We start from the raw sequence: 27,960 nt of genomic DNA, 5'->3' as shown, positions 1-27,960 counted from the left end.
TTCCCTTCGTGGTGTGTTCAGGGCCCGGAAGTGGTTTTCCCTTCGTGGTGTGTTCAGGGCCCCGAGTGGTTTTCCCTTCGTGGTGTGTTCAGGGCCCCGAGTGGTTTTCCTTCGTGGTGTGTTCAGGGCCCGGAAGTGGTTTTCCCTTCGTGGTGTGTTCAGGGCCCGGAAGTGGTTTTCCCTTCGTGGTGTGTTCAGGGCCCGGAAGTGGTTTTCTCTTCGTGGTGTGTTCAGGGCCCGAGTGGTTTTCCCTTCGTGGTGTGTTCAGGGCCCGAGTGGTTTTCCCTTCGTGGTGTGTTCAGGGCCCCGAGTGGTTTTCCCTTCGTGGTGTGTTCAGGGCCCGGAAGTGGTTTTCCCTTCGTGGTGTGTTCAGGGCCCCGAGTGGTTTTCCTTTGTGGTGTGTTCAGGGCCCGAAGTGGTTTTCCTTCGTGGTGTGTTCAGGGCCCCAGTGGTTTTCCTTCGTGGTGTGTTCAGGGCCCGAGTGGTTTTCCTTCGTGGTGTGTTCAGGGCCCGAGTGGTTTTCCCTTCGTGGTGTGTTCAGGGCCCGAAGTGGTTTTCCTTCGTGGTGTGTTCAGGGCCCCGAGTTGTTTTCCTTCGTGGTGTGTTCAGGGCCGAGTGGTTTTCCTTCGTGGTGTGTTCAGGGCCCGAGTGGTTTTCCTTCGTGGTGTGTTCAGGGCCCCGAGTGGTTTTCCTTCGTGGTGTGTTCAGGGCCCGAAGTGGTTTTCCTTGTGGTGTGTTCAGGGCCCGAGTGGTTTTCCTTCTGGTGTGTTCAGGGCCCAGTGGTTTTCCTTCGTGGTGTGTTCAGGGCCCGAGTGGTTTTCCTTCGTGGTGTGTTCAGGGCCCGAGTGGTTTTCCTTCGTGGTGTGTTCAGGGCCCGAGTGGTTTTCCTTCGTGGTGTGTTCAGGGCCCGGAAGTGGTTTTCCTTCGTGGTGTGTTCAGGGCCCGAGTGGTTTTCCTTCGTGGTGTGTTCAGGGCCCGAGTGGTTTTCCTTCGTGGTGTGTTCAGGGCCCGAGTGGTTTTCCTTCGTGGTGTGTTCAGGGCCCGAAGTGGTTTTCCTTCGTGGTGTGTTCAGGGCCCGAGTGGTTTTCCTTCGTGGTGTGTTCAGGGCCCGAGTGGTTTTCCTTCGTGGTGTGTTCAGGGCCCGAGTGGTTTTCCTTCGTGGTGTGTTCAGGGCCCGAGTGGTTTTCCTTCGTGGTGTGTTCAGGGCCCGAGTGGTTTTCCTTGTGGTGTGTTCAGGGCCCGGAAGTGGTTTTCCTTGTGGTGTGTTCAGGGCCCGAGTGGTTTTCCTTCGTGGTGTGTTCAGGGCCCGAGTGGTTTTCCTTCGTGGTGTGTTCAGGGCCCCGAGTGGTTTTCCTTCGTGGTGTGTTCAGGGCCCGAGTTGTTTTCCTTCGTGGTGTGTTCAGGGCCCCGAGTGGTTTTCCTTCGTGGTGTGTTCAGGGCCCGAAGTGGTTTTCCTTCGTGGTGTGTTCAGGGCCCGAAGTGGTTTTCCTTCGTGGTGTGTTCAGGGCCCGAGTGGTTTTCCTTCGTGGTGTGTTCAGGGCCCGAGTGGTTTTCCTTCGTGGTGTGTTCAGGGCCCGAGTGGTTTTCCTTCGTGGTGTGTTCAGGGCCCGAGTGGTTTTCCTTCGTGGTGTGTTCAGGGCCCGAGTGGTTTTCCTTCGTGGTGTGTTCAGGGCCCGAGTGGTTTTCCTTCGTGGTGTGTTCAGGGCCCGAAGTGGTTTTCCTTCGTGGTGTGTTCAGGGCCCAGTGGTTTTCCTTCGTGGTGTGTTCAGGGCCCGAGTGGTTTTCCTTCGTGGTGTGTTCAGGGCCGGAGTGGTTTTCCCTTCGTGGTGTGTTCAGGGCCCGAGTGGTTTTCCCTTCGTGGTGTGTTCAGGGCCCGAGTGGTTTTCCCTTCGTGGTGTGTTCAGGGCCCCGAGTGGTTTTCCTTCGTGGTGTGTTCAGGGCCCCGAGTGGTTTTCCTTCGTGGTGTGTTCAGGGCCCGAGTGGTTTTCCTTGTGGTGTGTTCAGGGCCCCGAGTGGTTTTCCTTCGTGGTGTGTTCAGGGCCCGAGTGGTTTTCCTTCGTGGTGTGTTCAGGGCCCGAGTTGTTTTCCTTTGTGGTGTGTTCAGGGCCCGAGTGGTTTTCCTTCGTGGTGTGTTCAGGGCCCGAGTGGTTTTCCTTCGGTGTGTTCAGGGCCCGAGTGGTTTTCCTTCGTGGTGTGTTCAGGGCCCGAAGTGGTTTTCCTTCGTGGTGTGTTCAGGGCCGGAAGTGGTTTTCCTTCGTGGTGTGTTCAGGGCCCGAGTGGTTTTCCTTCGTGGTGTGTTCAGGGCCCCGAGTGGTTTTCCTTCGTGGTGTGTTCAGGGCCGAGTGGTTTTCCTTCGTGGTGTGTTCAGGGCCCCGAGTGGTTTTCCTTCGTGGTGTGTTCAGGGCCCGAGTGGTTTTCCTTGTGGTGTGTTCAGGGCCCGAAGTGGTTTTCCTTCGTGGTGTGTTCAGGGCCCGAGTGGTTTTCCTTCGTGGTGTGTTCAGGGCCCGAGTGGTTTTCCTTCGTGGTGTGTTCAGGGCCCGAAGTGGTTTTCCTTCGTGGTGTGTTCAGGGCCCGAGTGGTTTTCCTTCGTGGTGTGTTCAGGGCCCGAGTGGTTTTCCTTCGTGGTGTGTTCAGGGCCCAGTGGTTTTCCTTCGTGGTGTGTTCAGGGCCCGAGTGGTTTTCCTTCGTGGTGTGTTCAGGGCCCAGTGGTTTTCCTTCGTGGTGTGTTCAGGGCCCGAGTGGTTTTCCTTCGTGGTGTGTTCAGGGCCCGAGTGGTTTTCCTTCGTGGTGTGTTCAGGGCCCGAGTGGTTTTCCTTCGTGGTGTGTTCAGGGCCCGAGTGGTTTTCCTTCGTGGTGTGTTCAGGGCCCGAGTGGTTTTCCTTCGTGGTGTGTTCAGGGCCCCGAGTGGTTTTCCCTTCGTGGTGTGTTCAGGGCCCCGAGTTGTTTTCCCTTTGTGGTGTGTTCAGGGCCCCGAGTGGTTTTCCCTTTGTGGTGTGTTCAGGGCCCCGAGTGGTTTTCTCTTCGTGGTGTGTTCAGGGCCCGGAAGTGGTTTTCCCTTCGTGGTGTGTTCAGGGCCGGAAGTGGTTTTCCCTTTGTGGTGTGTTCAGGGCCCGAGTGGTTTTCCCTTCGTGGTGTGTTCAGGGCCCCGAGTGGTTTTCCCTTCGTGGTGTGTTCAGGGCCCGGAAGTGGTTTTCCTTCGTGGTGTGTTCAGGGCCCGAGTGGTTTTCCTTCGTGGTGTGTTCAGGGCCCGAGTGGTTTTCCTTCGTGGTGTGTTCAGGGCCCGAGTGGTTTTCCTTCGTGGTGTGTTCAGGGCCCGAAGTGGTTTTCCTTCGTGGTGTGTTCAGGGCCCGAGTGGTTTTCTCTTCGTGGTGTGTTCAGGGCCCGGAAGTGGTTTTCCCTTCGTGGTGTGTTCAGGGCCCCCGAGTTGTTTTCCCTTCGTGGTGTGTTCAGGGCCCCGAGTTGTTTTCCCTTCGTGGTGTGTTCAGGGCCCGGAAGTGGTTTTCCCTTCGTGGTGTGTTCAGGGCCCGGAAGTGGTTTTCCCTTTGTGGTGTGTTCAGGGCCCGAGTGGTTTTCCCTTCGTGGTGTGTTCAGGGCCCGAGTGGTTTTCCTTCGTGGTGTGTTCAGGGCCCGAGTGGTTTTCCTTCGTGGTGTGTTCAGGGCCCGAGTGGTTTTCCTTCGTGGTGTGTTCAGGGCCCGAGTGGTTTTCCTTCTGGTGTGTTCAGGGCCCGAGTGGTTTTCCTTCGTGGTGTGTTCAGGGCCCGAGTGGTTTTCCTTCGTGGTGTGTTCAGGGCCGGAGTGGTTTTCCTTTGTGGTGTGTTCAGGGCCCGAGTGGTTTTCCTTCGTGGTGTGTTCAGGGCCCGAGTGGTTTTCCTTCGTGGTGTGTTCAGGGCCCGAGTGGTTTTCCTTCGTGGTGTGTTCAGGGCCCGAGTGGTTTTCCTTCGTGGTGTGTTCAGGGCCCGAGTGGTTTTCCTTCGTGGTGTGTTCAGGGCCGGAGTGGTTTTCCTTAAGTGGTGTGTTCAGGGCCCGAGTGGTTTTCCTTCGTGGTGTGTTCAGGGCCCCGAGTTGTTTTCCTTCGTGGTGTGTTCAGGGCCCGAGTGGTTTTCCTTCGTGGTGTGTTCAGGGCCCGAGTGGTTTTCCTTCGTGGTGTGTTCAGGGCCCGAGTGGTTTTCCTTCGTGGTGTGTTCAGGGCCCGGAAGTGGTTTTCCTTCGTGGTGTGTTCAGGGCCCGAGTGGTTTTCCTTCGTGGTGTGTTCAGGGCCCGAGTTGTTTTCCTTCGTGGTGTGTTCAGGGCCCGAGTTGTTTTCCTTCGTGGTGTGTTCAGGGCCCGAGTGTTTTCCTTCGTGGTGTGTTCAGGGCCCGAGTGGTTTTCCTTCGTGGTGTGTTCAGGGCCCGAGTGGTTTTCCTTCGTGGTGTGTTCAGGGCCCGAGTGGTTTTCCTTCGTGGTGTGTTCAGGGCCCGAGTGGTTTTCCTTCGTGGTGTGTTCAGGGCCCGAGTGGTTTTCCTTCGTGGTGTGTTCAGGGCCCGAAGTGGTTTTCCTTCGTGGTGTGTTCAGGGCCCAGTGGTTTTCCTTCGTGGTGTGTTCAGGGCCCGAGTGGTTTTCCTTCGTGGTGTGTTCAGGGCCGGGAAGTGGTTTTCCTTCGTGGTGTGTTCAGGGCCCCGAGTGGTTTTCCTTCGTGGTGTGTTCAGGGCCCGAGTGGTTTTCCTTCGTGGTGTGTTCAGGGCCCCGAGTGGTTTTCCTTCGTGGTGTGTTCAGGGCCCCGAGTTGTTTTCCCTTCGTGGTGTGTTCAGGGCCCGGAAGTGGTTTTCCCTTCGTGGTGTGTTCAGGGCCCGGAAGTGGTTTTCCCTTCGTTGTGTGTTCAGGGCCCCGAGTTGTTTTCACTTCGTGGTGTGTTCAGGGCTCCGAGTTGTTTTCCCTTCGTGGTGTGTTCAGGGCCCCGAGTGGTTTTCCTTCGTGGTGTGTTCAGGGCCCGAGTTGGTTTTCCTTTGTGGTGTGTTCAGGGCCCGAGTGGTTTTCCTTCGTGGTGTGTTCAGGGCCCGAGTGGTTTTCCTTCGTGGTGTGTTCAGGGCCCGAGTGGTTTTCCTTCGTGGTGTGTTCAGGGCCCGAAGTGGTTTTCCTTCGTGGTGTGTTCAGGGCCCGAGTGGTTTTCCTTCGTGGTGTGTTCAGGGCCCGAGTGGTTTTCCTTCGTGGTGTGTTCAGGGCCCGAGTGGTTTTCCTTCGTGGTGTGTTCAGGGCCCGAGTGGTTTTCCTTCGTGGTGTGTTCAGGGCCCCGAGTTGGATTACCTTCGTGGTGTGTACAGGGTCCGGGAGTGGTTTTCCTTAAGTGGTGTGTTCAGGGCCGAGTGGTTTTCCTTCGTGGTGTGTTCAGGGCCCGAGTGGTTTTCCTTGTGGTGTGTTCAGGGCCCGAGTGGTTTTCCTTCGTGGTGTGTTCAGGGCCCGAAGTGGTTTTCCTTCGTGGTGTGTTCAGGGCCCGAGTGGTTTTCCTTCGTGGTGTGTTCAGGCCCCGAGCGTGGTTTGCTCTACGTGGTCTGTTCTGGGCCCGTAAGTAGTTTTCCCTTAGAGGTGTGTTCAGGGCCCGAAGTGGTTTTCCTTCGTGGTGTGTTCAGGGCCCAGTGGTTTTCCTTCGTGGTGTGTTCAGGGCCCGAGTGGTTTTCCTTTGTGGTGTGTTCAGGGCCCGAGTGGTTTTCCTTCGTGGTGTGTTCAGGGCCCGAGTGGTTTTCCTTCGTGGTGTGTTCAGGGCCCCGAGTGGTTTTCCCTTCGTGGTGTGTTCAGGGCCCGAGTGGTTTTCCTTCGTGGTGTGTTCAGGGCCCGAGTGGTTTTCCTTCGTGGTGTGTTCAGGGCCCGGAAGTGGTTTTCCTTCGTGGTGTGTTCAGGGCCCGAAGTGGTTTTCCTTCGTGGTGTGTTCAGGGCCCCGAGTTGTTTTCCTTCGTGGTGTGTTCAGGGCCGGAAGTGGTTTTCCTTCGTGGTGTGTTCAGGGCCCCGAGTGGTTTTCCTTGTGGTGTGTTCAGGGCCGGAAGTGGTTTTCCTTCGTGGTGTGTTCAGGGCCCCGAGTTGTTTTCCTTGTGGTGTGTTCAGGGCCCGAGTTGTTTTCTCTTCGTGGTGTGTTCAGGGCCCGGAAGTGGTTTTCCCTTCGTGGTGTGTTCAGGGCCGGAGTGGTTTTCCCTTTGTGGTGTGTTCAGGGCCCGAGTGGTTTTCCCTTCGTGGTGTGTTCAGGGCCCGGAAGTGGTTTTCCCTTCGTGGTGTGTTCAGGGCCCCGAGTTGTTTTCCCTTCGTGGTGTGTTCAGGGCCCGGAAGTGGTTTTCCCTTCGTGGTGTGTTCAGGGCCCGGAAGTGGTTTTCCCTTCGTGGTGTGTTCAGGGCCCGGAAGTGGTTTTCCCTTCGTGGTGTGTTCAGGGCCCGGAAGTGGTTTTCCCTTCGTGGTGTGTTCAGGGCCCGAGTGGTTTTCCCTTCGTGGTGTGTTCAGGGCCCCGAGTGGTTTTCCCTTCGTGGTGTGTTCAGGGCCCCGAGTTGTTTTCCCTTCGTGGTGTGTTCAGGGCCCCGAGTGGTTTTCCCTTTGTGGTGTGTTCAGGGCCCAGTGGTTTTCCTTAAGTGGTGTGTTCAGGGCCGGAGTGGTTTTCCTTCGTGGTGTGTTCAGGGCCCGAAGTGGTTTTCCTTCGTGGTGTGTTCAGGGCCCGGAAGTGGTTTTCCCTTCGTGGTGTGTTCAGGGCCGGAAGTGGTTTTCCCTTCGTGGTGTGTTCAGGGCCCCGAGTGGTTTTCCCTTCGTGGTGTGTTCAGGGCCCCGAGTGGTTTTCCCTTCGTGGTGTGTTCAGGGCCCGGAAGTGGTTTTCCCTTCGTGGTGTGTTCAGGGCCCGGAAGTGGTTTTCCCTTCGTGGTGTGTTCAGGGCCCGAGTGGTTTTCCCTTCGTGGTGTGTTCAGGGCCCCGAGTGGTTTTCCCTTCGTGGTGTGTTCAGGGCCCCGAGTTGGTTTTCCTTCGTGGTGTGTTCAGGGCCCGAAGTGGTTTTCCTTCGTGGTGTGTTCAGGGCCCGAGTGGTTTTCCTTCGTGGTGTGTTCAGGGCCCCAGTGGTTTTCCTTGTGGTGTGTTCAGGGCCCGAAGTGGTTTTCCTTCGTGGTGTGTTCAGGGCCCGAGTGGTTTTCCTTCGTGGTGTGTTCAGGGCCCGAGTGGTTTTCCTTCGTGGTGTGTTCAGGGCCCGAGTGGTTTTCCTTCGTGGTGTGTTCAGGGCCCGAGTGGTTTTCCTTCGTGGTGTGTTCAGGGCCCGAGTGGTTTTCCTTCGTGGTGTGTTCAGGGCCCGAGTGGTTTTCCTTCGTGGTGTGTTCAGGGCCCGAGTGGTTTTCCTTCGTGGTGTGTTCAGGGCCCGAGTGGTTTTCCTTCGTGGTGTGTTCAGGGCCCGAGTGGTTTTCCTTCGTGGTGTGTTCAGGGCCCGAGTGGTTTTCCTTAAGTGGTGTGTTCAGGGCCGGAGTGGTTTTCCTTCGTGGTGTGTTCAGGGCCCGAGTGGTTTTCCTTCGTGGTGTGTTCAGGGCCCGAGTGGTTTTCCTTCGTGGTGTGTTCAGGGCCCGGAGTGGTTTTCCTTCGTGGTGTGTTCAGGGCCCGAGTGGTTTTCCTTCGTGGTGTGTTCAGGGCCCGAGTGGTTTTCCTTCGTGGTGTGTTCAGGGCCCGAGTGGTTTTCCTTGTGGTGTGTTCAGGGCCCGAGTGGTTTTCCTTCGTGGTGTGTTCAGGGCCTGAAGTGGTTTTCCTTCGTGGTGTGTTCAGGGCCCGAGTGGTTTTCCTTCGTGGTGTGTTCAGGGCCCGAGTTGTTTTCCTTCGTGGTGTGTTCAGGGCCGAGTGGTTTTCCTTCGTGGTGTGTTCAGGGCCCGAAGTGGTTTTCCTTCGTGGTGTGTTCAGGGCCCGAGTGGTTTTCCTTCGTGGTGTGTTCAGGGCCCGAGTGGTTTTCCTTCGTGGTGTGTTCAGGGCCCGAGTGGTTTTCCTTCGTGGTGTGTTCAGGGCCCCGAGTTGTTTTCCCTTTGTGGTGTGTTCAGGGCCCGAGTGGTTTTCCCTTTGTGGTGTGTTCAGGGCCCCGAGTGGTTTTCTCTTCGTGGTGTGTTCAGGGCCCGGAAGTGGTTTTCCCTTTGTGGTGTGTTCAGGGCCCGGAAGTGGTTTTCCCTTCGTGGTGTGTTCAGGGCCCGGAAGTGGTTTTCCCTTTGTGGTGTGTTCAGGGCCCGAGTGGTTTTCCCTTCGTGGTGTGTTCAGGGCCCCGAGTGGTTTTCCCTTCGTGGTGTGTTCAGGGCCCCGAGTTGTTTTCCCTTCGTGGTGTGTTCAGGGCCCCGAGTGGTTTTCCCTTTGTGGTGTGTTCAGGGCCCCGAGTGGTTTTCTCTTCGTGGTGTGTTCAGGGCCCGGAAGTGGTTTTCCCTTCGTGGTGTGTTCAGGGCCCCCGAGTTGTTTTCCCTTCGTGGTGTGTTCAGGGCCCCCGAGTTGTTTTCCCTTCGTGGTGTGTTCAGGGCCCGGAAGTGGTTTTCCCTTCGTGGTGTGTTCAGGGCCCCGAGTTGTTTTCCCTTCGTGGTGTGTTCAGGGCCCCGAGTTGTTTTCCCTTCGTGGTGTGTTCAGGGCCCGGAAGTGGTTTTCCCTTCGTGGTGTGTTCAGGGCCCCCGAGTGGTTTTCCTTCGTGGTGTGTTCAGGGCCCGAGTTGTTTTCCTTCGTGGTGTGTTCAGGGCCCGATTGGTTTTCCTTCGTGGTGTGTTCAGGGCCCGAGTTGTTTTCCTTCGTGGTGTGTTCAGGGCCCGAGTGGTTTTCCTTCGTGGTGTGTTCAGGGCCGGAAGTGGTTTTCCTTGTGGTGTGTTCAGGGCCCGGAAGTGGTTTTCCTTCGTGGTGTGTTCAGGGCCCGAGTGGTTTTCCTTCGTGGTGTGTTCAGGGCCCGAGTGGTTTTCCTTCGTGGTGTGTTCAGGGCCCGAGTGGTTTTCCTTCGTGGTGTGTTCAGGGCCCGAGTGGTTTTCCTTCGTGGTGTGTTCAGGGCCCGAGTGGTTTTCCTTCGTGGTGTGTTCAGGGCCCGAGTGGTTTTCCCTTCGTGGTGTGTTCAGGGCCCAGTGGTTTTCCCTTCGTGGTGTGTTCAGGGCCCGGAAGTGGTTTTCCCTTCGTGGTGTGTTCAGGGCCCGAGTGGTTTTCCTTCGTGGTGTGTTCAGGGCCCAGTGGTTTTCCTTTGTGGTGTGTTCAGGGCCCAGTGGTTTTCCTTCGTGGTGTGTTCAGGGCCCGAGTGGTTTTCCTTGTGGTGTGTTCAGGGCCCCGAGTGGTTTTCCTTCGTGGTGTGTTCAGGGCCCGAGTGGTTTTCCTTGTGGTGTGTTCAGGGCCCGAGTGGTTTTCCTTCGTGGTGTGTTCAGGGCCCGAAGTGGTTTTCCTTAAGTGGTGTGTTCAGGGCCGAAGTGGTTTTCCTTCGTGGTGTGTTCAGGGCCCGAGTGGTTTTCCTTCGTGGTGTGTTCAGGGCCCGAGTGGTTTTCCCTTCGTGGTGTGTTCAGGGCCCCGAGTGGTTTTCCTTCGTGGTGTGTTCAGGGCCCCGAGTGGTTTTCACTTCGTGGTGTGTTCAGGGCCCGGAAGTGGTTTTCTCTTCGTGGTGTGTTCAGGGCCCGGAAGTGGTTTTCCCTTCGTGGTGTGTTCAGGGCCCCCGAGTTGTTTTCCCTTCGTGGTGTGTTCAGGCCCCCGAGTTGTTTTCCCTTCGTGGTGTGTTCAGGGCCCCGATTTGTTTTCCCTTCTTGGTGTGTTCAGGGCCCCGAGTTGTTTTCCCTTCGTGGTGTGTTCAGGGCCCCGAGTTGTTTTCCCTTCGTGGTGTGTTCAGGGCCCGGAAGTGGTTTTCCCTTTGTGGTGTGTTCAGGGCCCGGAAGTGGTTTTCTCTTCGTGGTGTGTTCAGGGCCCGGAAGTGGTTTTCCCTTCGTGGTGTGTTCAGGGCCCGAGTGGTTTTCCCTTCGTGGTGTGTTCAGGGCCCCGAGTTGTTTTCCCTTCGTGGTGTGTTCAGGGCCCGGAAGTGGTTTTCCCTTCGTGGTGTGTTCAGGGCCCGGAAGTGGTTTTCCCTTTGTGGTGTGTTCAGGGCCCGGAAGTGGTTTTCTCTTCGTGGTGTGTTCAGGGCCCGGAAGTGGTTTTCCCTTCGTGGTGTGTTCAGGGCCCGAGTGGTTTTCCCTTCGTGGTGTGTTCAGGGCCCCGAGTGGTTTTCCCTTCGTGGTGTGTTCAGGGCCCCGAGTTGTTTTCCCTTCGTGGTGTGTTCAGGGCCCCGAGTGGTTTTCCCTTCGTGGTGTGTTCAGGGCCCCGAGTTGTTTTCCCTTCGTGGTGTGTTCAGGGCCCGGAAGTGGTTTTCCCTTCGTGGTGTGTTCAGGGCCCGGAAGTGGTTTTCCCTTCGTGGTGTGTTCAGGGCCGGAAGTGGTTTTCCCTTTGTGGTGTGTTCAGGGCCCGAGTGGTTTTCCCTTCGTGGTGTGTTCAGGGCCCCGAGTGGTTTTCCCTTTGTGGTGTGTTCAGGGCCCGAGTGGTTTTCCCTTCGTGGTGTGTTCAGGGCCCCGAGTGGTTTTCCCTTCGTGGTGTGTTCAGGGCCCCGAGTTGTTTTCCCTTCGTGGTGTGTTCAGGGCCCCGAGTGGTTTTCCTTCGTGGTGTGTTCAGGGCCCGAGTGGTTTTCCTTCGTGGTGTGTTCAGGGCCCGAGTGGTTTTCCTTCGTGGTGTGTTCAGGGCCCCGAGTGGTTTTCCCTTTGTGGTGTGTTCAGGGCCCCGAGTGGTTTTCTCTTCGTGGTGTGTTCAGGGCCCGGAAGTGGTTTTCCCTTCGTGGTGTGTTCAGGGCCCGGAAGTGGTTTTCCCTTCGTGGTGTGTTCAGGGCCCCCGAGTTGTTTTCCCTTCGTGGTGTGTTCAGGGCCCCCGAGTTGTTTTCCCTTCGTGGTGTATTCAGGGCCCGGAAGTGGTTTTCCCTTCGTTGTGTGTTCAGGGCCCCGAGTTGTTTTCACTTCGTGGTGTGTTCAGGGCTCCGAGTTGTTTTCCCTTCGTGGTGTGTTCAGGGCCCGGAAGTGGTTTTCCCTTCGTGGTGTGTTCAGGGCCCCCGAGTTGTTTTCCCTTCGTGGTGTGTTCAGGCCCCCGAGTTGTTTTCCCTTCGTGGTGTGTTCAGGGCCGAAGTTGTTTTCCTTCTTGGTGTGTTCAGGGCCCCGAGTTGTTTTCCCTTCGTGGTGTGTTCAGGGCCCCGAGTTGTTTTCCCTTCGTGGTGTGTTCAGGGCCCCCGAGTTGTTTTCCCTTCGTGGTGTGTTCAGGCCCCCGAGTTGTTTTCCCTTCGTGGTGTGTTCAGGGCCCCGATTTGTTTTCCCTTCTTGGTGTGTTCAGGGCCCCGAGTTGTTTTCCTTCGTGGTGTGTTCAGGGCCCCGAGTTGTTTTCCCTTCGTGGTGTGTTCAGGGCCCCCGAGTTGTTTTCCCTTCGTGGTGTGTTCAGGGCCCCGAGTTGTTTTCCCTTCGTGGTGTGTTCAGGGCCCGGAAGTGGTTTTCCCTTCGTGGTGTGTTCAGGGCCCGAGTTGTTTTCCCTTCGTGGTGTGTTCAGGGCCCGAGTTGTTTTCCTTCGTGGTGTGTTCAGGGCCCGAGTTGTTTTCCTTCGTGGTGTGTTCAGGGCCCCGAGTTGTTTTCCCTTCGTGGTGTGTTCAGGGGCCCGAGTTGTTTTCCCTTCGTGGTGTGTTCAGGGCCCCGAGTTGTTTTCCCTTCGTGGTGTGTTCAGGGCCCCGAGTTGTTTTCCCTTCGTGGTGTGTTCAGGGCCCCGAGTTGTTTTCCCTTTGTGGTGTGTTCAGGGCCCCGAGTTGTTTTCCCTTCGTGGTGTGTTCAGGCCCCCGAGTTGTTTTCCCTTCGTGGTGTGTTCAGGGCCCCGAGTTGTTTTCCCTTCTTGGTGTGTTCAGGGCCCCGAGTTGTTTTCCCTTCGTGGTGTGTTCAGGGCCCCGAGTTGTTTTCCCTTCGTGGTGTGTTCAGGGCCCCGATTTGTTTTCCCTTCTTGGTGTGTTCAGGGCCCCGAGTTGTTTTCCCTTCGTGGTGTGTTCAGGGCCCGGAAGTGGTTTTCCCTTCGTGGTGTGTTCAGGGCCCTGAGTTGTTTTCCCTTCTTGGTGTGTTCAGGGCCCCGAGTTGTTTTCCCTTCTTGGTGTGTTCAGGGCCCCGAGTTGTTTTCACTTCGTGGTGTGTTCAGGCCCCCGAGTTGTTTTCCCTTCGTGGTGTGTTCAGGCCCCCGAGTTGTTTTCCCTTCGTGGTGTGTTCAGGGCCCCGAGTTGTTTTCCCTTCTTGGTGTGTTCAGGGCCCCGAGTTGTTTTCCCTTCGTGGTGTGTTCAGGGCCCCGAGTTGTTTTCACTTCGTGGTGTGTTCAGGGCCCTGAGTTGTTTTCACTTCTTCGGTCTCTCCACATCCGATAAGTCTGCGTCTGGATTGGGGATCAGTTCTGATGACTCATCAACAGCAGCAGATCAGTTCTGATGACTCATCAGAACTGATCTGCTGCTGTTGAAACTTCAAGAAAACAAGTTGAGACGAGTCTGACCTCTGACCTGAGGACTGGAGGTCCTTTAAACCCGTGACCTTTGACCTTTTAAACATACTTTATCTCACCATCTCTCATGCTTACTTCCCTCTGATGGGTTCATACGTGACCTTTAGGTAAACGTGAGTCCACCTGGACCCCGGAGCCCGTTGAGGCCTTTGAGAAGAACCAATGACCTCAGAGTCAGAACCTCAGGGCTGTGGTTCTGTTGGGGTTCTGTTGGGGTTCTGATCCGGGTCAGAGGAGGTGAAGCGCTGCCGTGAGCTCTGAGTCGACTTGTTCGGCCGCTCTGATTGGCTGTTGACCTCTCGGTGGGCGGGTCGAACATGTTCCTGTGGGTCTGGATCACATTCTGCAGCCGGCCAATGAAAAGGCAGAACAGAACCCGACGGCCAGGACCCGGTGATGAAGAGGTGATGAAGAGGTGATGAAGAGGTGATGAAGAGGACTTTCCTCAAGCTGAACAGGCTGAGAGATCAAAGAAAAACATGAAGTCCACAACGAAGGAAACACTCTACCTCCCTCTCTCTCTCTCTTTCTCCCTTCTTCCACCCCTCCTTCCTCCCTCTCTTTCCCTCCCTCCGTATCTCCCTCCCTCCTTCCAACCTACCTCACTACTCCCTCCCTCTCTTCCTTCCTCCACCCCTCCCTTCTTCCACCCTACCTCCCTCACTCACTCACTCCCTACCTCCCTCCTCCCTCCCTCACTTCCCTCCCTCCCTCCCTTCCACCCCATAAATGCCGTCTCTCCATCTCTCCGTCTCTCCCTCTCTCCGTCTCTCCTGCACACAGAGAGTCAGTGTTGATCTTCTCCCCGGAGAGGAGAGGGAAACAGTCAAGAAGGCTTTCTGTTTGAGGAGAGAGGAGGGGAAGAGAGAGAGAGGGAGGGAGGAGGGGAAGAGAGAGAGGAGGAGGAGGAGGAGAGAGAGAGAGAGAGAGAGAGAGGGAGGAGGAGGAGTGGAACCTCCCCGAGAGAGAGAGAGAGAGAGAGGGAGGGAGGAGGAGGAGAAGAGAGAGAGAGGGAGGAGGAGGGAGATAAGAGAAGAGAGAGAGAGAGGAGGAGGAGGGAGATAAGAGAGAGAGAGAGAGAGGGAGAGAGGGAGGAGGGAGATAAGAGAAGAGAGAGAGAGAGAGAGGAGGAGGAGGGGAAGAGAGAGAGGGAGGAGGAGAGGGGAAGAGAGAGAGAGAGAGGAGGGAGGGGAAGAGAGAGAGGAGGGAAGAGAGAGAGGGAGGAGGAGAGGGAGAGAGAGAGGAGGGAAGAGAGAGAGAGAGAGGGGGAGGATAGGGAAGAGAGAGAGAGAGAGGGAGGAGAGGGAAGCGAGAGAGAGGAGGAGGAGAGGGTAGAGAGAGAGAGAGAGGGAGGGAGGAGGGGAAGAGAGAGAGAGGAGGGAGGAGGGGAAGAGAGAGAGAGAGGGAGGAGGGAGGAGGGGAAGAGAGAGAGAGAGAGAGAGAGGGAGGGAGGAGGGGAAGAGAGAGAGAGAGAGGGAGGGAGGAGGGGAAGAGAGAGAGAGAGGGAGGGAGGAGGGGAAGAGAGAGAGAGAGAAAGAGAGGGAGGAGGGGAAGAGAGAGAGAGAGGGAGGAGGGAGGAGGGGAAGTCCTGTAGGCCGTGTTCTCTCTGGTTCTGGTCCACTCTGAGGTTCTTCCTGCTCCTCCCCCTCGTCGCTGTGATGTCATCATCACGTTGTCATGGCGTCTGTTTTGAGTTCTCATGTTTAAATACAACATTTATTTATGTTTACACCGAGATTTTAGTTTGGTCCTGGAAGTTTGGTTTCAAGTCCTGGAAATCCATTATCCATCAGTAAAATTATTTATTCTTCCTTCACAAGACGAGCAGTAAAGATAATATATAAATGATATTCATAGTCTTCTTCATAATGGATATAAAGTCGGTTCAACATGTTGGTCAGGGGCTTTTCAGAGTAAAGGTCTCCTTCATAATGGATATAAAGTCGGTTCAACATGTTGGTCAGGGGCTTTTCAGAGTAAAGGTCTCCTTCATAATGGATATAAAGTCGGTTCAACATGTTGGTCAGGGGCTTTTCAGAGTAAAGGTCTCCTTCATAATGGATATAAAGTCTGTTTAACATGTTGGTCAGGGGCTTTTCAGAGTAAAGGTCTCCTTCATAATGGATATAAAGTCTGTTTAACATGTTGGTCAGGGGCTTTTCAGAGTAAAGGTCTGTGGTCTGATCTTCACCTCCTCCTGACGTCTGATATCGGATCATAATCCTCTTTTTTAATCTGATTCTGTTCTTGGTTCCAGGGAAGATCCTGTTCAGGAGGAGCCACATCCGAGACGTGGCCATGAAGAGGCTGAGGCCCATCAACGAGTACTGCAGGGTGAGTGACCTTTTGACCTTTATGGTCAGACGTGGGGCCTGAAGTAGCCTGCCGGTGCTGAGCCAGTGAGCACATCCACAGCCAAAAGCGTTGTTTCTTTAAGGTCACCTTCAGGCCTCTAAAACACACACACACACACACACAGAGACACACACACTGACACACACACACACAGTTAAAGATGTTTTAGTCAGTTAGTTCTCTCTCATGTCGTCTTATACTGTCAGCTGTATTATTTTATCATGTGGCTCTTCCCCATGAAGAGCCACATGAACGGCGCCGGGTAACGTCTCCGATATGGCGCCGAGGTCTGTCCCGTCTCTCGCGGTGAAGCCCCTCCCAGCCGGCACTGAGCCGCGTGTCTCTGGTGTCGCCGTGTTGTGGTCGGCTCTCAGGAATGTGCAGCTGGAGCAACATCTATGAACTCTTATGAGGAGTCAGGCTGTGGGAGGAGTCAGGCTGTGGGAGGAGTCAGGCTGTGTTTCTACGGCTGGTTGCTGCTTTGAAGCGGTCGGGTTGTGGTCGGAGTGTTTTTGTCGACTTGAAGAGTTTCATTTAGAAATGCACAGAGCAGGACACATCTGAACGTGCCCCCCCCCCTCTTGAAGGAGCCGAGTCAGCACAGTGAGTCATGGGGGACGCCCCCGGTGGGGAAGTCTGGTGTTTGTATTCCAGTCAGTAGAGAAAGAGAAGAAAGAAGAACGCAGCGTCAGGCTGCTGAGCTGATGAAGACGAGCTGATGAAGAGGAGGGCATGAAGACGAGCTGAGATGAAGAGGAGGGCATGAAGACGAGGGGATGAAGAGGAGGGCATGAAGACGAGGGCATGAAGACGAGGGATGAAGAGGGCATGAAGAGGAGGGCATGAAGAGGAGGGCATGAAGACGAGGGATGAAGAGGAGGGCATGAAGACGAGGGCATGAAGAGGAGGGCATGAAGACGAGGGGATGAAGACGAGGGCATGAAGATGAGGGGATGAAGAGGAGGGCATGAAGAGGAGGAGATGAAGAGGAGGGCATGAAGAGGAGGGCATGAAGAGGGGCATGAAGACGAGGGCATGAAGACGAGGGCATGAAGAGGAGGGCATGAAGAGGAGGGCATGAAGACGAGGGGATGAAGAGGAGGGGATGAAGACGAGGGCATGAAGACGAGGGGATGAAGAGGAGGGCATGAAGACGAGGGGATGAAGACGAGGGCATGAAGAGGAGGAGATGAAGAGGAGGGCATGAAGAGGAGGGCATGAAGACGAGGGGATGAAGAGGAGGGCATGAAGAGGAGGGCATGAAGACGAGGGAATGAAGATGAGGGCATGAAGACGAGGGGATGAAGAGGGCATGAAGACGAGGGGATGAAGAGGAGGGCATGAAGACGAGGGCATGAAGACGAGGGCATGAAGAGGAGGGCATGAAGACGAGGGGATGAAGAGGAGGGCATGAAGACGAGGGGATGAAGACGAGGGCATGAAGACGAGGGTATGAAGAGGAGGGCATGAAGACGAGGGGATGAAGAGGAGGGCATGAAGACGAGGGCATGAAGACGGGATGAAGACGAGGGCATGAAGACGAGGGATGAAGACGAGGGCATGAAGACGGGATGAAGAGGAGGGCATGAAGACGAGGGGATGAAGAGGAGGGCATGAAGACGAGGGATGAAGACGAGGGCATGAAGACGAGGGGATGAAGAGGAGGGCATGAAGACAAGGGATGAAGACGAGGGCATGAAGACGTGGGATGAAGACGAGGGCATGAAGACGAGGGGATGAAGAGGAGGGCATGAAGACGAGGGGATGAAGACGAGGGATGAAGACGAGGGATGAAGACTTCTCTCTTTTTAAGGAACACACACAACACTGTTTGATTATGTTCATACACTGCTTTACACACACACACTACACACTACACACACACACACACACACACACACACCTACACCTACACACACACACACACACACACACACTACACACACTACACACACACCTACACACACACACACCTACACACACACACACACACACTACACACACACACACACACACCTACACACACCTACACACACACACACACACACACCTACACACACCTACACACACCTACACACACACACACACACACACACCTACACATACACACCTACACACACCTACACACACACACACACACACCTACACACACCTACACACACACACACACACCTACACACACCTACACACACACACCTACACACACACACACACACACACACACACCTACACACACCTACACACACCTACACACACACACACACACACACACCTACACACACACACACCTACACACACACACCTACACACACCTACACACACCTACACACACACACACACACACCATCCCCTTCCTGCTGCCCGCTGTAGAGACCCATGAGTTCGTCAGTGACTCTCCTTCCAGCGCCGTGAGGCCGGGAGGATGACGAGGCAAAGGGCACCTTGGGGTGCTGCTCTGGCTCCCGGCCCGAAGACAGAAACACTTAGAGGATTAAAACCAGAGGGGCGGCCAGGAGAGAGGAGGTCTGATGTGTATATATATATATATATATATATATATATATATGAGAGAGAGACTCTCCCTCAATAGGTCATATAATCAGTTCACAGAGGTCGCCCCCCCCCCCCCCTCTCTGTGGTGACCTCAGGCCCCGCCCTCTTCTGACCTGGTTCTCTCTGGTCCCTGCAGGCCCTCATTCAGCTGCCGGTCTACATCTCCCAGTGCGAGGAGGTCCGAGTGTTCTTTGAGACCCGGCCCGAGGACCTCAACCCGCCCAAGGAGTAAGAACACACACACACACACACAGGCTCACAGACGATGGGAAACACCCGCCATTGTTCACACTGACCGATGTCCCCCTGCTGGTCATGAGCAGGCGTTACACCCTCCCATGGACATGAGTTCATACTGATGCTTAAAAAGCAGAAACACAACTTAGTGTGTAGTTTGTCATCTGTAATGAGGAAGGGTGTGTGTGTGTGTGTGTGTGTGTGTGTGTGTGTGTGTGTGTGTGTGTGTGTGTGTGTGTGTTGCTGGTTTCAGGGCGTGTGATGACATCATCATATTTGATGATCAGATGTTTCTCTGGTCCCAGAAGTGTGAAAACTATAAACTATTTAAAAGCTCTCAGCACATCCAGTCAGAATGCACCACCAGCAAGGACACCTGGTAGGATGATGGGATGGGCAGGAGGAGGAGGAGGAGGAGGAGGAGGAGGAGGAGGAGGAGCTGATGACCAGAGGGAAGACCTTGGTCTGTCTGTATTTAAATCAAATTACTGTTTTCTGTGAGTGCAGCTTGTTGTTTGGCTGAATGACAGAAACACGGAGGGAAGATTTACAGGCCTATAAATGCACCGAGAGGAGGAGGAGGAGGAGGAGGAGGCGAAGGAGAGGAGGAGAGGAGAGGAGGAGGAGGAGAGGAGGAGGAGGAGCAGGGGAGAGGAGAGGAGGAGGAGGAGCAGAGGAGGACTTAAAGGTTAAGAGAAGCAGATGGGATGGGTGAGAAGGTGAAGGAGTCCGTTAAAGAGAGGATGGAGAAGATGAAGAGGAGAGCAACACACACATCAAGGACATGAGGGGAGGAGGGAGGGGCTTATGAGAGGAGGGGTCATGTGCCCTTCAGTCCGTCGTGTACCCTGTGGATGTTCATGGTCTGGATCCAGGTGAAGAGTCAGAACCAGAGTAAATATGTCACATGACCTCTCACTGTTTCTCCCATTAGCTCTCCTATTAGCTCTCCTATTAGCTCTCCTATTGGCTCTCCTATTAGCTCTCCTATTAGCTCTCCCATTAGCTCTCCCATTAGCTCTCCTATTGGCTCTCCCATTAGCTCTCCCATTAGCTCTCCTATTGGCTCTCCCATTAGCTCTCCCATTAGCTCTCCTATTGGCTCTCCTATTGGCTCTCCCATTAGCTCTCCTATTAGCTCTCCTATTGGCTCTCCTATTAGCTCTCCTATTAGCTCTCCCATTAGCTCTCCCATTGGCTCATTAGCTCTCCTATTAGCTCTCCTATTAGCTCTCCCATTAGCTCTCCCATTAGCTCTCCTATTGGCTCTCCCATTAGCTCTCCCATTAGCTCTCCTATTGGCTCTCCTATTGGCTCTCCCATTAGCTCTCCTATTAGCTCTCCCATTAGCTCTCCTATTAGCTCTCCTATTGGCTCTCCCATTGGTTCTCCCGTTCATCTGCAGCACCATGTGACTCGGTGTTCCCATGGAAGTTTAAATTGAAGTTTTTTCTCTAACCGTCTTCAGAGTCGTGTCCCACTGAGATCTGATTTGTTCTGATTTGATTTGTTCTGATTTGATCTGATATTCTAAACTAGTTACCGTAATATAATCTCGTGAGCCGGGGTCCAGACCCGTGACCCTGGTTTGACCTCTCGGTGCTGCTGCTGGGTTGTTTTTATAGCACGTCATGAGTGTAGCTCCATGGAGACGTGAACAGCGACCCGGCCGAGCTCTCTGTGGCCGAGCGCTCAGGAGGGACGTTAGTGAAGGTAACAGCTGACTCCAGATCAGCTCAGGAGGGAGCGACGTGGTCGCAGACACGTTAGTGAAGGTAACAGCTGACTCCAGGTCAGCTCAGGAGGCGCGTCGCTCCCATGGGGAGGGAGGCGGCGCTGTGGGGCATGTGGAGCTCTAACGGATCAATAATGTTAGATATGATGGTTAAATCTGTGCTGGAGGAATCAAACAGATCCAAATCTGATCAAATAAAATGGCAAAATAAATCAGAACATGAATATAAAATAAAGAAAAATAACAAAGTAAATAAAAAACTATATATATATTGTTTTTATATTTTCTTTGTTATTTCTTTGTTTTTCTAAAAGAATATATATATATTGTCTTTTTTTTTATTTTCTTGGTTATTTTTCTTTGTTTTATATACATTTTCTGATTTATTTTATATTAATTTAGGAGAGTAATATATAAGCATTTTTTTCTTCTTCCTATACCTTTTCAGTCTTTCTGTTTTATATATTATATATATATTTGATTGACTGAATAAAAATACACAACAACAACAAATCAATTCAAAGTTTATTTTAGTCTCTCAGTGAAACACTGGTTACAGTACCAGTATTATAATACATAATACATCAACCAATCAGTGTGTAACACCAGGATTAATCCATTCCTTTCTCTACATGAAGCCTCTCTACAAAGTATGAGACTAAAAGTAAAAGGAGAGATTCTTTTTTCTTTTTTAAAGTTGTAAAAGTGAGTCATATGCATATTGAAGGTATTAGTTGTGTCAGTAATATCTAACGTGACGATTCCTCTTCAACAGAGAACCGCTTGGGAAGAAGAAGTCAGGTGAGACGCTTCATTGTGTATTCACATTAGAATAAGGTTATGTGTATTCACATTAGAATAAGGTTATGTGTATTCTACATTAGAATAAGGTTATGTGTATTCTACATTAGAATAAGGTTATGTGTATTCTCATTAGAATAAGGTTATGTGTATTCACATTAGAATAACGTTATGTGTATTCTACATTAGAATAAGGTTATGTGTATTCTCATTAGAATAAGGTTATGTGTATTCTACATTAGAATAAGGTTATGTGTATTCTACATTAGAATAAGGTTATGTGTATTCTCATTAGAATAAGGTTATGTGTATTCACAGTAGAATAAGGTTATGTGTATTCTACATTAGAATAAGGTTATGTGTATTCACAGTAGAATAAGGTTATGTGTATTCTACATTAGAATAAGGTTATGTGTATTCTACATTAGAATAAGGTTATGTGTATTCTACATTAGAATAAGGTTATGTGTATTCTCATTAGAATAAGGTTATGTGTATTCTACATTAGAATAAGGTTATGTGTATTCTACATTAGAATAAGGTTATGTGTATTCTACATTAGAATAAGGTTATGTGTATTCTACATTAGAATAAGGTTATGTGTATTCTACATTAGAATAAGGTTATGTGTATTCTCATTAGAATAAGGTTATGTGTATTCTACATTAGAATAAGGTTATGTGTATTCTCATTAGAATAAGGTTATGTGTATTCTCATTAGAATAAGGTGTTGTGTATTCTACATTAGAATAAGGTGTTGTGTATTCTACATTAGAATAAGGTGTTGTGTATTCACAGTAAAATAAGGTTATGTGTATTCTCATTAGAATAAGGTTATGTGTATTCTACATTAGAATAAGGTTATGTGTATTCTCATTAGAATAAGGTGTTGTGTATTCTCATTAGAATAAGGTGTTGTGTATTCTCATTAGAATAAGGTGTTGTGTATTCTACATTAGAATAAGGTGTTGTGTATTCTACATTAGAATAAGGTGTTGTGTGGTGGTATTGAGGCTCTGAGAACTAAAGCGTGAGGTGAAGTACAGTCGGGTTCTTTGAATGAACTCTTCTTACTACAATTCATCTGTAGCAGTTAAGAGGACTTTGTCTCCCTCTAGTGGGCACAAAGGGTTGCACAGGTAGAACAAATTATTCTGGTTTAATAACAAAGACTTATGTCTATAGTCACATGACTTGGAGTTATTATAGAAACCATCTTGTCTTTTCATATTCTCTCTCTCTCTTTCTCTCTCCATTCATCCAACATTCCTAAGTTGTTTTCCTTTCCATTAGGGGTTGTGGAGAGAGCGACTGCTTTCCTACAGCGAGGTAGTGCACCCTTGGTCGCTGTGTGTGTGTGTGTGTGTTTGTGTGTTATCCCCCCCCCCCCCCCCCCCCGTGGATGTGGCTCTGATGAGGCCTTGCATTGGTTCAGTAAAGGAACCAAACTATATAAGCTGTATGAGTGATGTCTTCATCATCTTCCTGCGTGGCTCCTCTCCCGTTGTGTTTAAGTAAAGGTAGTCGAGGTGTGGGAGTGATGTCATGGTAGAGCAGTGATGTCATGGTAGAGCAGTGATGTCATGGTAGAGCAGTGATGTCATGGTATAACAGTGATGTCATGGTAAAGCAGTGATGTCATGGTAGAGCAGTGATGTCATGGTAGAGCAGTGATGTCATGGTATAACAGTGATGTCATGGTAAAGCAGTGATGTCATGGTAGAGCAGTGATGTCATGGTATAACAGTGATGTCATGGTAAAGCAGTGATGTCATGGTAGAGCAGTGATGTCATGGTAGAGCAGTGATGTCATGGTAAAGCAGTGATGTCATGGTAGAGCAGTGATGTCATGGTAGAGCAGTGATGTCATGGTAGATCAGTGATGTCATGGTAGAGCAGTGATGTCATGGTAGAGCAGTGATGTCATGGTAAAGCAGTGATGTCATGGTAGAGCAGTGATGTCATGGTGTCATGGTAGATCAGTGATGTCATGGTAGAGCAGTGATGTCATGGTAGAGCAGTGATGTCATGGTAAAGCAGTGATGTCATGGTAGAGCAGTGATGTCATGGTATAGCAGTGATCTCATGGTAGAGCAGTGATGTCATGGTAGAGCAGTGATGTCATGGTAGATCAGTGATGTCATGGTAGAGCAGTGATGTCATGGTAGAGCAGCATCAGGAGGTCGTGTAGAGACGTGCTCAGAGCCCTAAAGGCAGAAGCTTCGTCATCGGTGGCGTTGGATGTAAACACTGAGGCCAGAGAGCCGTTTCTGTTTTATGAAATTCATATAATTATTAGGGCTGTCAGTGTTAACGCGTTAATCTATGCGCTATAGAGAACATGACAGGGGGGCGGGGCCTCACCCTGATAGAATGGTGGGGGAAACACTGGTCTGTGTCATATGCAAAATACTTTAAAAGGTGAATTTACATTGTTTTGTAAAATCGAGAAAATGAGCCCAGCCTCCAGAGGGTTAACATTACATATAGTCACTTTACCAAGGCCACTGGTTCTGCTGATCAGTGTTAAAGATGACAGGACCAATGGGGTCTCTAATACACCTTTTTTTACTAATCTGGATGTTTCACTGAAGAAACAATTTATCATCCACGATATTAAATCCCTCGCTGGCACATTATAGGTAGGAGCCTCTTTGAAAACACAGCTGTGTGAAGTTTTGTCTTTAAAAACGAATACAATTAAACAAGTGTCTGAAATACACTCTGTCTGAAGGGATTACTCGCTCATTTAGAAGATTTAGTCTTAAGAAGAAAAAAAAACTTTTAATCGCGATTAATGAATTTCAAAATGTGCGATTAATTAGTTAATTTTTTTTAATCGATTGACAGCCCAAATAATTATACAGTATAAGTTAATCTTCAAAAGTCGCCACAAAACGGGCCGAGCTAAACTTGTTTACCAATTTGTTGTTGGCATTAATTGATTTATATATATGTACATATAGATATATATATATATATTATTTATATATATATAAATAATAATATATCTATATATATATAGAGAGAGAGATATAGAGATATATTATTAATTTTATATATATATTATTATTTATATTTATATAATAATATCGAAAATAATATTTTTTTGGTGATATATATATACAAAATATATAATATGAAATATATATATATATATAAAAATATATACATATAACTATTTATATATATATTTAAAATATATATATATTATATTTATATTTTTATATATATATATATATATATGTATATATACAGGACTGTCTCAGAAAATTAGAATATTGTGATAAAGTTCTTTATTTTCTGTAATGCAATTAAAAACACAAAAATGTCATGCATTCTGGATTCATTACAAATCAACTGAAATATTGCAAGCCTTTTATTCTTTTAATATTGCTGATTATGGCTTACAGCTTAAGAAAACTCTAAAATCCTATCTCATAAAATTTTAATATTTCCTCAGACCAAGTAAAAAAAGATTTATAACAGCTGAGTGTTTGTCAAGGCTCAGGAAACCCTTGCAGGTGTTTCGAGTTAATTAGACAATTCAAGTGATTTGTTTAATACCCTACTAGTATACTTTTTCATGATATTCTAATATTTAGAGATAGGATATTTGAGTTTTCTTAAGCTGTAAGCCATAATCAGCTATATTAAAAGAATAAAAGGCTTGCAATATTTCAGTTGATTTGTAATGAATCCAGAATGCATGACATTTTTGTTTTTTGAATTGCATTACAGAAAATAAAGAACTTCATCACAATATTCTAATTTTCTGAGACAGTCCTGTATATATTTTTGGTGGTCTCAGTAGTGGTCTCGTGGTGGTCTTGGTGGTGGTCTCGGTAGTGGTCTCCATGGTGGTCTCGGTGGTGGTCTCGGTAGTGGTCTCCATGGTGGTCTCCATGGTGGTCCTGGTGGTGGTCTCGGTGGTGGTCCTGGTGGTGGTCTCCATGGTGGTCTCGGTGGTGGTCTCCATGGTGGTCCTGGTGGTGGTCTCGGTGGTGGTCCTGGTGGTGGTATCCATGGTGGTCTCGGTGGTGGTCTCCATGGTGGTCCTGGTGGTGGTCTCGGTGGTGGTCTCCATGGTGGTCCTGGTGGTGGTCTCGGTGGTGGTCTGCATGGTGGTCCTGCTGGTGGTCTCGGTGGTGGTCTCCATGGTGGTCTTGGTGGTGGTCTCCATGGTGGTGGTCTCCATGGTGGTCCTGGTGGTGGTCTCCGTGGTGGTCTTCATGGTGGTCCTGGTGGTGGTCTCCGTGGTGGTCTCCATGGTGGTCCTGGTGGTGGTCTCCGTGGTGGTCTCCATGGTGGTGGTCTCCATGGTGGTCTTGGTGGTGGTCTCCATGGTGGTCTCCATGGTGGTCCTGGTGGTGGTCTCGGTGGTGGTCTCCATGGTGGTCCTGGAGGTGGTCTCCATGTTGGTCTCCATGGTGGTCCTGGTGGTGGTCTCGGTGGTGGTCTCCATGCGGTCCTGGTGGTGGTCTCGGTGGTGGTCTCCATGGTGGTCCTGGTGGTGGTCTCCATGGTGGTCCTGGTGGTGGTCTCGGTGGTGGTCCTGGTGGTGGTATCCATGGTGGTCTCGGTGGTCCTGGTGGTGGTCTCGGTGGTGGTCTCCATGGTGGTCCTGGTGGTGGTCTCCATGGTGGTTTCCATGGTGGTCCTGGTGGTGGTCTCGGTGGTGGTCCTGGTGGTGGTATCCATGGTGGTCTCGGTGGTGGTCTCCATGGTGGTCCTGGTGGTGGTCCTGGTGGTGGTCTCGGTGGTGGTCTGCATGGTGGTCTCCATGGTGGTCCTGGTGGTGGTCTCGGTGGTGGTCTCGGTGGTGGTCTCCATGGTGGTCTTGGTGGTGGTCTCGGTGGTGGTCTCCATGGTGGTGGTCTCCATGGTGGTCCTGGTGGTGGTCTCCGTGGTGGTCTCCATGGTGGTCCTGGTGGTGGTCTCGGTGGTGGTCTCCATGGTGGTCCTGGTGGTGGTCTCCGTGGTGGTCTCGGTGGTGGTCTCCATGGTGGTCTCCATGGTGGTCTCCGTGGTGGTCTCCATGGTGGTGGTCTCCATGGTGGTGGTCTCCATGGTGGTGGTCCTGGTGGTGGTCTCGGTGGTGGTCTGCATGGTGGTCTCCATGGTGGTCCTGGTGGTGGTCTCGGTGGTGGTCTCCATGGTGGTCTTGGTGGTGGTCTCGGTGGTGGTCTCCATGGTGGTGGTCTCCATGGTGGTCCTGGTGGTGGTCTCCGTGGTGGTCTCCATGGTGGTCCTGGTGGTGGTCTCGGTGGTGGTCTCCATGGTGGTCCTGGTGGTGGTCTCCATGGTGGTCCTGGAGGTGGTCTCCATGGTGGTCTCCATGGTGGTCCTGGTGGTGGTCTCGGTGGTGGTCTCCATGGTGGTCCTGGTGGTGGTCTCGGTGGTGGTCTCCATGGTGGTCCTGGTGGTGGTCTCCATGGTGGTCCTGGAGGTGGTCTCCATGGTGGTCCTGGTGGTGGTCTCCATGGTGGTCCTGGTGGTGGTCTCGTGGTTCTGGAACTCACATGTTGATTGACGTAACCCGATCTCCACTAAATCTCACCTTTCACTCCCATCCTCTAAATCTATTGTTCCTCTTGGCTTCGTCCAATCACGTCGCTGCTCCTCTGCTTCCTGTCTGTCTCCATGCTCTAGACCCGCCTCTCACTTCATTCACACTTTATTCTCTAATTCTGACCCTGGAATTATTCTTTGGAAACATGAAACGTGATTAAATGTCTTCTCTCTCAAGTTCTTTAGACTTTAAACATCCACGTTTTAGAGGTCATATTATCTTCAGGTCGTTTTAGAGGTCATATTATCTTCAGGTCGTTTTAGAGGTCATATTATCTTCAGGTCGTTTTAGAGGTCATATTATCTCAAAGGCTCGCATCAGTTCATCAGCCCAGAGTTCCTCTCTGATGAAGACGAGTAGAGGCTGTTTACCTGATTGAGATGTGACCTTCAGCCTCACGGGGCGCTGATGGGACAGGAGCTCAACGAGCTGCGTTCTGATTGGTCCACAGGAGACTCCGCTTCCACGGACCCTCTGTTCCTGGACCAGTACGTGGCCGTCACGGACTACGAGAAGCAGGAGACCTCCGAGGTCAGTCTGCACGTGGGCCAGGTGGTGGAGGTCATCGAGAAGAACGAGTCGGGTGAGGAGCTGCTGCTTCTTCTTCTTCTTCTGCTTCTTCTTCTGCTTCTTCTTCTTCTGCTTCTTCTTCTGCTGCTTCTTCTTCTTCTTCTGCTTCTTCTTCTGCTGCTTCTTCTTCTTCTTCCTCAGTCCTCCATTTTAATGTGACCCTCCTCCTCCTGTATTTTAATGTGACCCTCCTCTTCCTCCTCCAGGCTGGTGGTTCGTGAGCTCAGAGGATGCCCAGGGTTGGGTCCCTGCCACCTGCCTGGAGGCTCAGGACGACCCCGATGACTTCATTGTTCCAGGGGAAGAAGGTACACGGCGTCCCCCTGGAGCTCCTCCAGAGGCCACAAGATTAACTTTTATGAACTAAAAACAAAAGGTTGTGTGACTCAGAGACCAGACAATGTCGTGGTAGAGACCTGTCCATCACCCTGTAGCCCCGCCCCTAAAGCCTCCCCTGCTTTATGGTCTGACTAAATGACCATAATGTCCTAAATGATGACGTCATGCTGTGTAGACGAAGACTCGAAACGAGAGACTAATGGTGTGTTCACACCGGACGCGTCAAAATTTCGACGCGCGTCGAGATTACATGCAAAGTCAATGCACAGCTGCGTAGAAGCTGCGTGTTTCCCAGCGAGCGCGTCAGACGCGTTTGAAGCAGCGGAACAGAGCGTTTGCCGCGGGGCGAACAGCGCGAACAGACGCAGCTCGTCGACGCGCGAGTTGAAATTTCCCAACTCCGGCAGCAAAAACGCGTGAGTCATAGTTGCGTCAGCCAATCAGCGTTGAGCAGCTCCGCTCGTCATCGTCCTGCCGGTTGAAAAAATGGAGGAAAAGATTATTGTCGCTGTCTGTGGGCACCCCGAACTTTACGATACATCTCTTTATGCTTACCGAAACCGGAGCTATAAAGATAAAGCGTGGAACAAGGTCGGAGAAGCCGTGGGACTACCTGGTACGTTTTGAATGTATGTATTTGCTTTTATTCTCGCTATTTGTTGTACTTTACTATCAACCAACCGCCGGCATATGTGTTTCATGGCAGGAGATCTGCCGCCGGAGGTGGAAAAGTCTCAGAGACACGTATCAAAGAGAGAAGAGAGAGAGAGCAGCGCAGTGGGAGATCAGCTCGGTCCACTAACAAGTGGAAGTCCTCTGCGGTCGCGACGCGTCTGAACACACTTTTTTTCGCCGCGCGTCGAGACGGCTGCGTCAGACGCGTCGAGAATTTTTTCGCCGCATCCGGTGTGAACGCACCATGAGACTCATGAATACACAGGCTATATTCTGTACTATAGAGCACCCATTAATACCACAGACTGTAGATGGATAATAATAATATACGTTATGTAAAATGAGGTTTGAAATTAGCACAGATGGGACCTGTAATACTATTCTTACAAAATATAATATCCATAAAAATAAAACCTATCTAGAGGGATTATTATTAAAGGCCCGCTAGTAGTGCCTTCAGGTAGGATTGATGATGTCACTTCCTGTTCTCTTCACTGCTGGACCTCAGCACCTCGGAGGTTCTGGTCTCTGCCGAGGCAGCTGGGCCGCCGGAGAACTTTAGGGGATCTGTTCAGCTCAGGCTTTGGGCAAGGTGGAGGCATGCCTCTCTTGTTTGTGTGTGTGTGTG

General features: G+C 51.5%; 1 protein-coding gene across 2 annotated transcripts in view; it reads left to right on the top strand.

The window, feature by feature from the left end:
* sh3pxd2b (SH3 and PX domains 2B) overlaps positions 1-27,960 on the top strand; it is a 73,786-nt gene that overhangs the window by 35,253 nt on the left and 10,573 nt on the right. The window contains exons 5-10 of one of the 2 annotated variants that reach the window (XM_056443321.1): positions 14,753-14,829; positions 17,540-17,631; positions 20,151-20,176; positions 26,200-26,331; positions 26,525-26,626; positions 27,841-27,924. In XM_056443321.1, the coding sequence (XP_056299296.1) occupies positions 14,753-14,829; positions 17,540-17,631; positions 20,151-20,176; positions 26,200-26,331; positions 26,525-26,626; positions 27,841-27,924 (513 nt within the window). Of the gene's footprint in view, positions 1-12,630; positions 12,911-14,752; positions 14,830-17,539; positions 17,632-20,150; positions 20,177-26,199; positions 26,332-26,524; positions 26,627-27,840; positions 27,925-27,960 lie in introns of those variants that run through there. The other variant, XM_056443314.1, reaches the window with a different exon arrangement.

The sequence above is a fragment of the Pseudoliparis swirei genome, chromosome 3 (genome assembly GCF_029220125.1).
Source record: "Pseudoliparis swirei isolate HS2019 ecotype Mariana Trench chromosome 3, NWPU_hadal_v1, whole genome shotgun sequence".
Classification (NCBI taxonomy): Eukaryota; Metazoa; Chordata; class Actinopteri; order Perciformes; family Liparidae; genus Pseudoliparis; species Pseudoliparis swirei.
This window is presented reverse-complemented; position numbering and strand designations above follow the sequence as displayed.